This window comes from Vulpes vulpes, chromosome 12 (genome assembly GCF_048418805.1).
Source record: "Vulpes vulpes isolate BD-2025 chromosome 12, VulVul3, whole genome shotgun sequence".
Classification (NCBI taxonomy): Eukaryota; Metazoa; Chordata; class Mammalia; order Carnivora; family Canidae; genus Vulpes; species Vulpes vulpes.
Genome location: NC_132791.1, coordinates 14390377 through 14403521, shown reverse-complemented (window position 1 = coordinate 14403521; position 13145 = coordinate 14390377). Strand labels below are relative to the sequence as shown.

At 38.7% G+C, this 13145-nt stretch overlaps 1 protein-coding gene across 3 annotated transcripts in view; it reads left to right on the top strand.

Annotated features, from left to right (window-relative positions):
* Positions 1-638: 638 nt before the first annotated feature.
* SMC2 (structural maintenance of chromosomes 2) overlaps positions 639-13145 on the top strand; it is a 60726-nt gene continuing 48219 nt past the window's right edge. The window contains exons 1-9 of one of the 3 annotated variants that reach the window (XM_072727831.1): positions 639-878; positions 1927-2156; positions 2745-2894; positions 5147-5269; positions 6673-6711; positions 9110-9220; positions 9456-9500; positions 11321-11554; positions 11755-11904. In XM_072727831.1, the coding sequence (XP_072583932.1) occupies positions 1989-2156; positions 2745-2894; positions 5147-5269; positions 6673-6711; positions 9110-9220; positions 9456-9500; positions 11321-11554; positions 11755-11904 (1020 nt within the window). In that variant the 5' untranslated portion in view covers positions 639-878; positions 1927-1988. Of the gene's footprint in view, positions 1103-1926; positions 2157-2744; positions 2895-5146; positions 5270-6672; positions 6712-9109; positions 9221-9455; positions 9501-11320; positions 11555-11754; positions 11905-13145 lie in introns of all 3 variants that reach the window. The other 2 variants (XM_025988317.2, XM_072727830.1) reach the window with 2 other exon arrangements.

The following is a 13145-nucleotide window of genomic DNA, read 5'->3' as shown; positions in this document are numbered from 1 at the left end:
CGCGAGTACCAACCTCCCTCCCCGACGCGAAATTTGAGATGAAAAAGCCCGCCAGGCTGGGGATGCCCGGGGGCTCAGCGGTTTGGCACCGACTGCGGCCCAGGGCGTGACCCCGGGGTCACGGGATCGAATCCGGCATCGGGCTCCCTGCAGAGCCTGCTTCTCCCTCTGCCTGTGTCTCTGCCTCTCTCTCTCTCTCTGTGTCTCTCATGGATAAACAAATAAAACTTTTAAAAGATTTTAAGATTTTTAAAAGATTAAAAAAAAAAAAAAAAAGCTCGCCAGGGTCCGGAACGCGGAGGGGCGGAGCCAGAACGTGCCCCCCCAGACCTCCCAAACTGCGCTCTCTCCCCCAGCCCCCAAAAAGCGCAGCCTCCCAATTTTGATAAATTTGAGCCAAGTCGGGTAAATTCTGAGGCTTCTGCAGGACGATGAGGACACGGGGAAAGAGGCCGCCCGCCTGCCCGCCTGCCCGCCTCCCCGGCTCTGCAACTACCCCGGCGCGAACCAGCGAGTCCCGCCAGGACCGCGGGACTCGGGGGCGGGGCTTCTGGGGGCGGGGCTTCTGGGCGGGGCCTTCTAGGGGCGGGGCCTCCGGGCTGCCCGAGGCCAGGTGGGGCCTAAACGGGGGCGGGGCCGGCGAAGCGCGAGGCCCCCAGGCTGCGGTGTGGGGCTGCCCGCGGGATGCCGGACGCCGGGCTCCACACAAGCCGCGTGCTCCTTTGGTCCTCAGGCCCCCGCCGTCGCACCCCCGGAGCTGCCAGTGTCGTGACGCTCTTTCCTACCTCCTGGTCGCTTGTACTGTTGGATGGGAGGGAAAAATGTAACCTCTAAGTCAGGCATCTCCTAGGCACCGGCCAATGAACTAGGCAGCCGAGGTGGGGTCCTTTGCTCGCGCCGAAATTCAAAGATATAAATATTTCCGGCCGGGCTGAGGAGCGCGGGCTGTGCGTCGTAGCCGCTATGTCGGGGTTTGCTTGGTAGCGTCCGGAAGCCCGGCAGAGTGGGCCGGTCTCTGCTTTTGCAACCAGGAGTAGCCTCCAGGGCACCTGAAACCCGGGCGGCTTGGCGCGGCGGGGCGGCGGGTGCGTCCGCGCGGCAGGTGGGGCCTAGTCGGGCAGTCCCGGCTGCAGAGGAGGACGCGCTGATTCTGGGTGTGCGCGGCGGGGAGGGGGGGGGCGAGACGGGTTCGCGAGAAGCGACCTCAAGCTAATGTTAGTCCTGATGGGTTCCCGGGCGCAGTGGCTCCTTTCTCTCTAGCCCGGGAGGAGGGCAAACAGGTGTTGGTAGAAAGGCCTGGGGAGGGGGGCGCGGGGACACGCCGAGTGGGAAGCAAGCTGGAGGGTATTGACTGACCCCCCCCCCCCCCGGCGCCCTGGAGTCAGGCCCTGTTGGGGCCTAAGCGGTGGGCATCAGCAAAGGTCAACAGGAACTTGCATTGCGATGGTCTGGATAGACGAATACATACTGTTGAGTGTCATCTTGAAGGACGACGAAGGAAAAAGAGTGAGGGGATGGGGACAGGTCCGTTTTTAAATGGGAAAGTCCAGAAGGAGCCCAGTAAAGTGACATTTGAAGAAAGACGTGAGCATTAGTAGAGGAGAGTGAGTCGTGTCAGTATCTGGGAACAGGGCACTACGGGCGGGCCAAGGGAGTGGGATGTGGAATAATCCGTTTCTGTTAGAGAATGATAAAGACGGGAGGTAAGCCTGGGGAAGGAAGTCGGTGACTTCCAGGTTGACCTAATGGTTTAATTAACTTCCAACTGGTTAGATTGGAAGACAAGTCTTTTACATCAGAGGAAAGTAGCTCGGCAAGTGCCTGTTTTCTTTCTCTGGAAGCTGTCATTCTTACGGTTTTTTTAGTCTTTCGCGTACATTATGATTACAGATTTCTGTTCCACTTAATGTTCTCTCTTTTGTATAGAGCTGCTTTGCGGCCTGTTTGATTCCCGGCAGAAGTTTTGCCTGCCCAAGTCGCTAGTGACCATGCATGTCAAGTCCATCATTCTTGAAGGATTTAAGTCCTACGCTCAGAGGACTGAAGTCAATGGTTTTGATCCCCTCTTCAATGCCATCACTGGTTTAAATGGTAGTGGGAAATCCAACATACTGGACTCCATCTGCTTTTTGCTGGGCATCTCCAACCTATCTCAGGTAAACTTTCTGATGTACGTGAATCTTAAGTTTGGGGAGTCTCGAGGGAACCCACATTGAACATAGAGACTATATTGCCTAGTATCTCTTCATTTGCATTTTGAGCAAGTTTTATGTAAATCATTATACCGCACCGCAGTCCTTTAGAGGTAGGTGTTATTACTCCACTTTTTAGGTGAGAAAATAGAACTTTTGGGTTGCTTAAGGTTCATTTCCTTAAGATGTTTGGAGCAACACTCAAACTCAGGCATTGTTTAAGGCAGCCTTCTTCCAGAGTCTGGATTCCTACCCATTCAGTCTGCATCTGAACGGTGAAATTCTTAGATGCTGTCTTCCTAAATCTTTCAAATGAACTTCAGTTAAGAAATTAGTAGAAAACAATTCAATGCAGGGTTGGAAGAGTCCTGTGGAGAAAGGCCCTCATTTTAGGTGGTTTCCCATTTTCCTTTCCTTGCTTCTGAATGCAACTGTCCCTCAGCTACTTAACAGATACTACATGGGTGCTTTTCCAACAGCAAGTAACCCATTTTTAATGCCTTTTTGTGCAGTATGGGGTTTTGTAGTTGATAAACTTTTCTTTTGTTTTAGGTTCGGGCTTCTAACTTACAAGATTTAGTTTACAAAAACGGGCAGGCTGGTATCACCAAAGCCTCAGTGTCAATCACATTCGATAATTCTGACAAAAAGCAAAGTCCTTTAGGATTTGAGGTTCATGATGAAATAACAGTAACAAGGCAGGTGAGTGGCTACAAAATATTTGGATACTTAAGAACTTATATCTGACCTGTTTTTTTGGCAATATGACTTTACTGGCAAAGTTCATGAGCAAATTGATCAAATAGACTCGACCTCTTAAGAATGTCGTCCTTATTTTAAAAATTTAATCATGCAAATTCCACCATTTACCAAGAGGATTGAAAGGGATCTGGAAACCTGTCAGTCAGTACAGGCAACTCAGCTGTGCTTAAATCTTGAACCGTATTTGAATCTTCTCTGCTGGGATACCTATACTTGGGATCTTGTTACCTACTGAGGTAACCTACTCTGTTATTGGGCAGGTCTAATTATTAAAAAGTTATTTCTATAAAATGAGCCAAAGTATTATCATCAAGTTTTACATATTAAATCTGGTTCTTTGAGATCATAATCCATATTTTAATATTTCGGTTTACTATTGAGGTGTTAAATATTTAAGGTAAATCTTTCTAGGTCTTTCAACTGATAAAATTGTTTCTATTTCCTTCACTTGTCTGATTCCGCTGAATACAAATTTGCACTAGTTTTTTTTTTGCCTTTATTTCATGCATGGCGCCTTAAATTGCATTTACCAGGATTAGTCTCCTTAGGACAGGATTAAGCAGAATTGTCACTTCATTTTAAGTGCGATTCTCTTTTCCCCTATTTGACATTGGAGAGTTCAAAATACATTATGAATTCATATCCAACTTACTTAAAAATCACTGTAATTTTTTAAATGTGTATTAGCTGTGTTACTGCCATTTCTATTGGTAAGCAGGTTTTTGAAACCAGTGCAGGACCAGACCTTTGTCCCTTTATCTTGTTGTAGTCATACAATGTTCCTTTGTCAGTTTTATTTTTAAAAATTCTGTTAAGTCCTGTTTATTCTCTATGTTAGCATTACGTAGCTTATAGATTTTGCTTTCTTTTTTAATAAAAACCTCTGGTTAAGAAAAAATAAGGCATTGACTAGGTTGGGATAAAATCCTGTTCTGTGTCATTAAGCATCCATCAGATACCTTTTAGGAATTTTCATAAGTCTTCTACTAATCTACCTAAAATTCCTGTCCTCATGCAGTCCATATGCCTTTATTTTCACCAAAATTTTGTTATAGGGATTTTTAAAAAATAATATTTATATATACTAGATTTCTTGTTTAAATATATTAATATATGATCTATTAGCTTAATACTCCTGTCAAGAAAAGAAATGAATTAACACTCATCCAGTAGTTTGCTGTGTGCTGGGCATTCTTAAAGGCACTTGGAAATAACAGAGAGAAAAATGAGCGACATCTTTTTAAGGACCTCAAATTACTGAGGATGACATGATTATGTCCATTAAGTGACAGTATAAGGGCTATAGTACAGTGTGAACAAGCTGGTGTCTGGTAGAAGTTGTTCTTTGAAGCTCTATGGTTACTCTTTTTCTTTCAAGAATTCAAAAGTCATGTCTTTATTAACTCCTTTTAGAATCTCTCAAGGATTGTCATCAAACTGCTTATCTTTGGGGCATTTGGGTGGCCCAGTCGGTTAAGCATCTGACTCTTGATTGGGGGTCGTGATCTCAAAGTTGGGAGATTGAGCCCCCTTGTTGGTCTCCCTGATGGGCATGAGGCCTGCTTAAGAGTCTCTCCGTTTCCTCTTAAAAAAGAACTGCTTGTCTTTAGTTTTTAGTATCTACGTTCTGTTCTTTGGAAATTAAAAAGTGGAGGAAAGAAGGGTTAAGCTCTGAGGGTGGAAAAATTACAGAGAATGATCATGTGTAGAATATGAAAGACTCCTAACTGAGAAAAGACCTAGGGGTGGTGGAAGCGGAGGTGGGCGGGGGGTGGGGGTGACTGGGTGGTGGGCACTGAGGTGGGCACTTGACGGGATGAGCACTGGGTGTTATTCTGTATGTTGACAAATTGAACACCAATAAAAAATTTATTAAAAGAAAAAAAAGAATATCATTTCACATGTACTTGAAAACAAAGTCAGAAGTGACCTTAGAGATCTAGTCCAATGCAGGGGAGGTTAGGAGGATTGTGCATGGTTATATAATCCAAAAGTCCTTGGATTAGAAGTCGGTTATCTTGACTCAATCTATAGTCTTTTGACCACCTCCTACTTCCTCCGTTATTTACTTAGGATTGGTTTTATTTACCGTTTGTTGGACAGAAGAAACAAGTGAAACATATTTGGGAACTTGTCATCTTAGTTCAAGATACGTCTGTTCATTTATATTTTTAAAAATACTTCCCTTTTAGGTGGTTATTGGTGGTAGAAATAAATATTTAATCAATGGAGTAAATGCAAACAATTCCAGAGTACAAGATCTCTTCTGTTCTGTTGGCCTTAATGTAAACAACCCTCACTTTCTCATCATGCAGGTATTTTGTTTATGGTCTTTATATAATAGTTTTGACATCGTTTATTTTAATAGGACAAGTGTTTCATTTTGGCTTTTCCATTTTTTATTTTCTGTTGTACTGGTATTTGGGTATCTGTTAAGAAGTATATGTTGGTTATGTGTATCGATATATTCTAACATACACATTTGAAGTTTAAAGAATGTCTAGAAGTAATTTTCTTTGACTTATTTTGTTATTACAAGAATAATACATGGTCACTATAAGAATGTATTTGTTTATTGTTAAAGATTTTATTTATTTATTAATGAGAGACACCGAGAGAAGCAGAGACACAGAGGGAGAAGCAGGCTCCATGCAGGGAGCCTGATGCGAGACTCGATCCTGGGACTCCAGGATCATGCCCTGGGCTGAAGGCAGGTGCTAAACCCCTGAGCCACCCAGGGATCCCCTATAAGAATTATTTAAAGTATATTGTCATAATGTATTTTTTCAGAGTATTGGGTTGAAGCATTTTATTATTTCAAATGTATATTAAATTTTAAGTAATTTCCTTCCTGAGAGACTTATTCAAATGAAAAATAAGTGCTAATATTTTCTTGCCCTTATATTATCTCACTCGACTTATCCTGCAAGGTCAATGGCATGATCCTGATGTGCCAAATAACTTTATTTTTACTACATCACGGCCTTAAAGCTTAAAATTTATTTTAAATGAATCTAAATCCTTGGGATGCCTGCGTGGCTCAGTGGTTGAGCGTCTGCCTTTGATTCCGGTGATCCCAGATTCCTGGGATGGAGTCCCATTTTAGGCTCTCTGAATGGAGCCTGCTTCTCCTCCCTCTGTCTGTGTCTCTGCCTCTCTCTCTCTGTTTCTCTCATGAATAAATAAAATCTTAAAAAAAAAAATAATCTAAATCCTAAGTAATATGATGCTCTGAGACTTAGGTAGTGGGGTTTTGTCTTGTTTTGTTTTTTTTTTTTTTGGTAGTGATATTCTGGCATTGAAATAAAAGATTTTACTATTCTTTTTGAGGCTCACAAATGTGCAATCTATTTCTAGAAATTATCTTGGAGTGTAGCCTTTAAAAAAAGACGTGTTAAACAATTATGCTAAAATCTATACATTTACTTATTGGACACTTTTATATCATTAATATTGCCTCAGAAATATGGTCTGAGTTAATTTCATATTTTTTAATAACCATATCACTGGTAAGTGAAAAGGTAATTTGCAAAATTATGGAATTATAAGGTACCTTTGGTCTCAAATATAATAAAAGAAACATCTTTTCATGTAGATTAAAGAAAGAACTCCTAAAAGATTGGTATATTAGGATGGAACAGCTTCAGTGAAGATAAACATGTATGCCTTAGGTAGGTGATTAATTTATCATTATAGTAACTGCCATTTTATTTTTCAGGGCCGAATTACAAAAGTATTGAATATGAAACCTCCAGAGGTAAGGATGCTATTTGCGGACAGTAAAAATTATAATTGTGGATAGTGTTTTAATCTTTTAAATCAATTTTTAAAAATTTCTTCCATTAAAATTCTTAGAAACATTATTGATTTAAAAGTGACTAGTAAAGAATTTTTTTTTTTAACTATTTGGCGCTATACCTCCCCACCCGTTTTTTTTTGTTTGTTTGTTTTTTTAAGATTATATTTATTCTTGAGAGACACAGAGAAGCAGAGACATAGGTAGAGGGAGAAGCAGGCTCCTGGTTGTACCTTTTCACCTGTACCCATTTTGCCCACCCACTAACTCCCATCTTTGGTAACCATGAATATGTTCTCTATAAGCTCAGGGTTTTTTTTTTTTTTTTTTTTTTCTTTTTTTCTTTTTAGATTCTGCATATAGTAAGATTATATGGTATTTGTCTTTCTCTGACTTATTTCACTTGTTATAATGCCCTCAAGTTCTATCCACATTGTCACAAATAGCAAAATTGCATTCTTTTTTAAATAGCTTTATTATATGCCATTGTGTATATATGTATATATGTCACATCTTTTTATTCATTCATCTGTCAGTGGACACTTAGGTTGTTTCCATGTCTTGGTATTGTAAATGAGGGTGCAGATACCTTTTCAAGTTAATACCTTTGTTTTCTTTGGATAAATAGCCAGAATGGAATTGCTGGATTACATGGTAGTTCTATTTTTAATTTTCTGAGGAACCTTCATAGTTTCCTATAATGACTGCACCCAACTTGCATTCCTACCAACAATATGTAAAGTTCCTGCCAACAATATGTAAAGGTTTCCCTTTCTCCATAGCATCACCAACACTTGATATTTCTTGTCTTTGTGATAATAGCCATTCCAACAGAGGGAGTAGCTCATGGTTTTAATTTGCATTTCCTAGATGATTAGTGATGTTGAGTACCTTTCACATACACATTGGCCATCTGTGTATGTCTTCTGTGAAAAACTGTGTGTTCACATTCTCACATCCCGTTTTTAAATTGAATTGTTTGGTTTTTCTTCTTTTGAGTTGTATATACAAATTCTTCATGTATTTGGATGTTAGACCCGTAGCAGATTTGTGATTTACAATTATTTTCTCCCGTTCATAGGTTACCTTTTCATTTTGTTTATGATTTGATTTGCTATGCAGAAGGTTTTCAGTTTGATATAGTTTTTGCTTTTGTTGCCTTGGCTTTTGGTGTCAAATCTAAAAAAATCCCCACAGTGACAAATATCAAGAAGTTTATTAACCAGTGTTCTAAGAATTTTATGTGCCCAATGACTGTACAAGCAGTCATTCTTCTCAACCATTGTTCCATGTTAGACTCAACCCTACAGAAAAAGAGTTGAGTGAAATTAATTCATTACGTACAGTGGATTGCTTAGGGTATTCATACTTAATTTTAATTTTTTTCTTGAAACCCCCTTGAAAGAGTTGGTATGAAGGAATAAGTGTTTTGTACAAGAACAAAAGTTACTCTTTTCTGTTGAGAGGAACTAAGAGAAAACTGATAATTGATAACACTGGTCTGTTCTGAACCTATAGGTTATGCATATCTTTAGGTAACATTTTAAGGGGAAACTTCTAATTTGAAACCTAACAAATACATAGAAATCAAAAAAGTTTTGAGAGAAATAATCCTCTAGAGATAAGACTTGATGATGAATAGAAGCCTCTGAAAAAGAAGTGCTGGCAAAATTGTTCTACTTATAAAATTGTAATTGATTAGTATTTACCTTTTTCTGAGTGCTTTTCACATAAATTACTTTGTGTAATTCTCAACAGTATTGTGACATACTAAGTATCCTATGGATGAAGAAACTGGCATAACAAATTAAGTTACTTGCCCAAGTTCTTAGAGCAAGTGCCATGGTTGGGATGCATATGTTATGTCACACTTCATCCTGTTGTCAGAAAAGATTACTCTAAAGCGACAACTGAATGTTGTTAGCCTTTACTTTTTTTAGACTTATATTTGAAGGAAAAGAGGAGTTATTGGCTTCAATTTTATTTTTAAATTTTTATCTTTAGATAATCTCTATACCCAATGTGGGGCTCAAACCCACAACCCCAAGATCAACAGTCACATGCTCAGCCAACTGAGCCAGCCAGACATTCCTGGCTTCAGTTTTAAAAGAGTTTTTTCTCTACATCCTCAGTGTAGCATGAAGTTTGATTTTTAGGTTGGCGTAAAGGCCAGAAAAGTTTCTTGAATGTTAAGGCTATGGGGAATACACGCATTTGTATGTACTTCTTTGATCCATTTGGGGCATTATTTGGTAAGATATTTAGTGAAGTTAAGACCTTAAATGATATACTTTAATGTAAACTCAAATGAAGTTCTTTATCTTGGATTCTTAAAACAACAACGTAATTGTCTTTCTAGATTTTGTCCATGATAGAAGAAGCAGCTGGAACCAGGATGTATGAATACAAAAAAATAGCTGCCCAGAAAACTATAGAAAAAAAAGAGGCTAAGCTGAAAGAAATTAAGACGGTAATTAAATTTACATAAAATATTTTTAAATATGAAAGTAATTTTAGAGTTTCTTTACTGCAAAGAGGAAATTCCCTCTCCCAATTTTTCCCTAGACTTCATGGTACTTTCCTTTTATTTTTTTTTTTATTTTTTTATTTTTTTATTTATTTATTTTTTTTTTTGGTACTTTCCTTTTAAATTTTTTTAATGGTACTTTACATACTGAAAAATTTGATTTTCCTTTATTTTCCAGATACTTGAAGAAGAGATTACTCCAACCATTCAAAAATTAAAGGAGGTATATACTGTATAGAGGATTGCCAGCTAGAATGTCTCAAAATTGGTGACGGTATTTAAGGCCATACAAATAAAGATGAAATGTGTGCCACAGGAATTTTTCTGTAGGATGAAATAAGGAGTTAAAGAGTTGATCATCAGCCTTCTGCTTGTAGAAGACATGTTCTGCATATCTATTAATCATAATGATTTCAGAGATCATTGGTGATCCCAGAAAATGATATGCCAATCATTTTGTAATGATTCGTAATGATGTAATACTTTGTTGGAGAGAAGTCTAGACTTTCTGAATAATTAGAATTGAGTGGGACATTTCTTGAGGTTATGACATTCATAATACTCCTGCTGGTAAAGTGAATAGCTTCTAGGATAATAGAGGCTATCACTGTAATTATTGCTATCAAGACAGTTGGTAAGTGAAGGGAACTGAAACATGTCCAGGTTGTTTCTATAATTTTTAAAGTTTCTAACGCCATCAGCGTTTCAGTGAAAAAATGCATTGAGGGCGTATTGATTTTAAAGTTGTCCATTGGGACGCCTGGGTGGCTCAGCAATTGAGTGTCTGCCTTTGGTTCAGGTTGTGATCCCGGAGTCCCAGGATCGAGTCCTGCATCGGGCTTCCTGCATGGAGCCTGCTTCTCCCTCTGCCTGTGTCTCTGCCTCTCTCTATGTCTCTCATGAATAAAAAAGTCGTTAAAAATAAATAAAGTTGTGTATTTAGGAATTTATTAAATGTTCATTAAAATTCAATACTTCTCAAAGTTGTCTTCTGAATCCATATAGTATTGTGGATGTTATTGGAAGGACTGAATAGTGATCTTGAAGGTATCCTGTTTATAGGCATGCTTTAGTAGAAAACACTAAATCAGGGTGAATTTATCTTTTTAAAAAGATTTTATTTGAGAAAGAGTGCACACAAGAGCACAAGCAGGGGGAGAGGGATAGAGGGGGAAGCAGATTCCCCACCAAACAGGGATGCCCAGACCCTGGGATCATGACCTGAGCTGAAGGCAGATCCTCAGTCAACTGAGCCACATAGGTGCGCCTAGATCATGAGTTTAAACCTGGGTTTTGGGCAGCCTGGGTGGCTCAGCGGTTTAGCACTGCCTTTGGCCCAGGGCGTGATCCTAGAGACCTGGGATCAAGTCCCACGTCGGGCTCCCTGCATGGAGCCTGCTCCTCCCTCTGCCTGTGTCTTCTCTGCCTCTCTCTCTCTCTGGGTCTTTCATGAATAAATACATAAAATCTTAAAAATAAATAAATAAACCTAGGTTTTACACCCAATTTTGCAAAATTCATTCTGAATCTGACATTAGAGAGGTCATTTAACCACACCGAGTTCATTTCTTCATCTGTAAGTTACAGAGATTTTCATTATTACTCTGTCTACCCTAGCAGGTCCTTAATGGAATCAAGTTAGTAATGTGTAAGCATATGTTTATAAATAAGTTACATAATTGACTGTTGGGTAGGTATCTTGGTAATACTATTACAAAATACATGTAATAGTGTATCATTGGTGGTTGTATAGGTCATACTGATAAACTACTACCCTCAGTTTATGAACCTTTTATCTACATTTCTTTGTTGATCCCAACTGCCTGATTATATATTAGAAGAAATAGCCACATAGGATTCACTGGTGATGGTATAATGCTATTTGAAAAGCCACTAATGTTTAAGTTTCTATAATCCATGATCACTAACTTAAGATGAAAACTGTTACGGGAAGTTTTATACATGTTGCTATAGTTTGAGTCTTTCTAAATTTGTTAAAAATATGAAGGTTGAGTTATACTTTATTGGTGGTTTCTTTTCCAGGAAAGATCTTCTTACTTGGAGTACCAAAAAATAATGAGGGAAATAGAACATTTGAGTCGTTTATATATTGCTTATCAGTTTTTGCTGGCTGAAGATACAAAAGAACGCTCAGCTGAGGAGTTAAAAGAAATGCAAGATAAAGTTGTAAAGCTTCAAGAAAAATTGTCTGAGGATGACAAAAAAATAAAAGCACTTAGTCATGAAATAGAAGAGTTGGAAAAAGGAAAAGATAAGGTCAGACATACATAAGAGATGATATACTGTAAAAAAAATTAGGTATAGTAACTAAGGTTCGCTGGATGTAGTCTTCCATATTGATTTGTTAATCTTTATGATAAGCTTATAAAAAGTCAGTCTTCTTGAAGTCCTATAAGAAAATGATGGCATGAGTAAATTATAAGTACTTTGATTGATTTGGATGCATTTGATTATAGGAAATTGGAGGTAAACTCCGATCTTTAGAAGATGCTCTTGCAGAAGCTCAGCGAGTTAATACTAAATCTCAAAGTGCCTTTGATCTCAAGAAGAAAAATCTGGCAAGTGAAGAGAACAAACGCACAGAACTAGAAAAAAATATGATTGAGGTAAGTAAATACAAAGTTCAGTAAATCTGAAGTCCATTTCATTAATATTTATTGCTTGTGTGTGCTATGGACCAAGTGCAGTCGTTTGGGCTACAGATAGAGCAGTGGACAAAATGACAGATTGGACCAGTGCCTTTTGGGTCTTCATTCCAATGAGGAAAATGATGATAAAATAGGTGAAATATATAGCGTGTTGTATAGTGATAAGTGATTTGGAGAAAATGCAGGAGAGAGTTTTAGGAATATAAAGGAGGTGGGTACAGTTAGGGATTTTTAAATTGGGTAACCACTGGAGATCTCATTGAGAGGGTGATATTTCATTAATAAGACCTGAAGGAAGTCAGAGAACCATGAAAATAAATTGGCTCTGGGGGAAGATGTACCAGTAGCAGTTGTCCCAGGTACCTACGGTATTAGAAATAAAAATGCAGGGAGACTAATTGTGGCCAGTTAGCACTAAGTAGGAATACAGAAAGGTAAAAGGAGCGCAATCCACATGATTTTGTAAGATGTGAAAGACTCTGATCTTTATTCTGAGTGACATGGGAAGCTATTGTAGCTGGCTAAGAAGAGAAGAACAAGATTTTTTATATTTTAATAATACTTTCATGGTATTTAGAGAATAATACAAAGATAAGGGGAAGAAGCAGGTAATTCAGGTGGTAGGTGCCAATGATAGCTCTAGGATAGCAGTATAAATGGGTGTATTGAGAGAAATTATAGGATTTTATGAGTATTTTTAAGTGTGGGTCCAATAAGGTAGTCCAGACAGATTGGTTGCTGAAAGTGGAAGAAAGGTCTGACGGATACTGAAGATTTTTGTCTTTGACAATTGGAAATAGCATTACCATTAGCTTAGTGGAAAATAGAAGTACACTGTGAACATAATAAGCTTGAGGTGCCTGTTAAACTTAGTAGAGATGTTGATTAGGTGGTTGAATATAGGAATATTGAATCTGATCTAGAGAGACAAATCTAAATACAAATGTTGGCATGCCCCAGGGCTTGTGCTCAAACTTCTTTTATATGCACTCATTTCTTAGGTAGTTCCATCCAGCCTGATAGCCCTAAAATACCATCTGCATGGTGATGTTCAGATCTTTAACTAAACTTGACTCTTTCCCTGAATTCTATATTTGTCCAGCTATTTGATTGACACTTATACATAGGTAAAGAGTCTAAAACTTAATGTATCCAAAATAAAATTTTTAAGTTTTCCCTAACTACCCAAACCTTTTTCA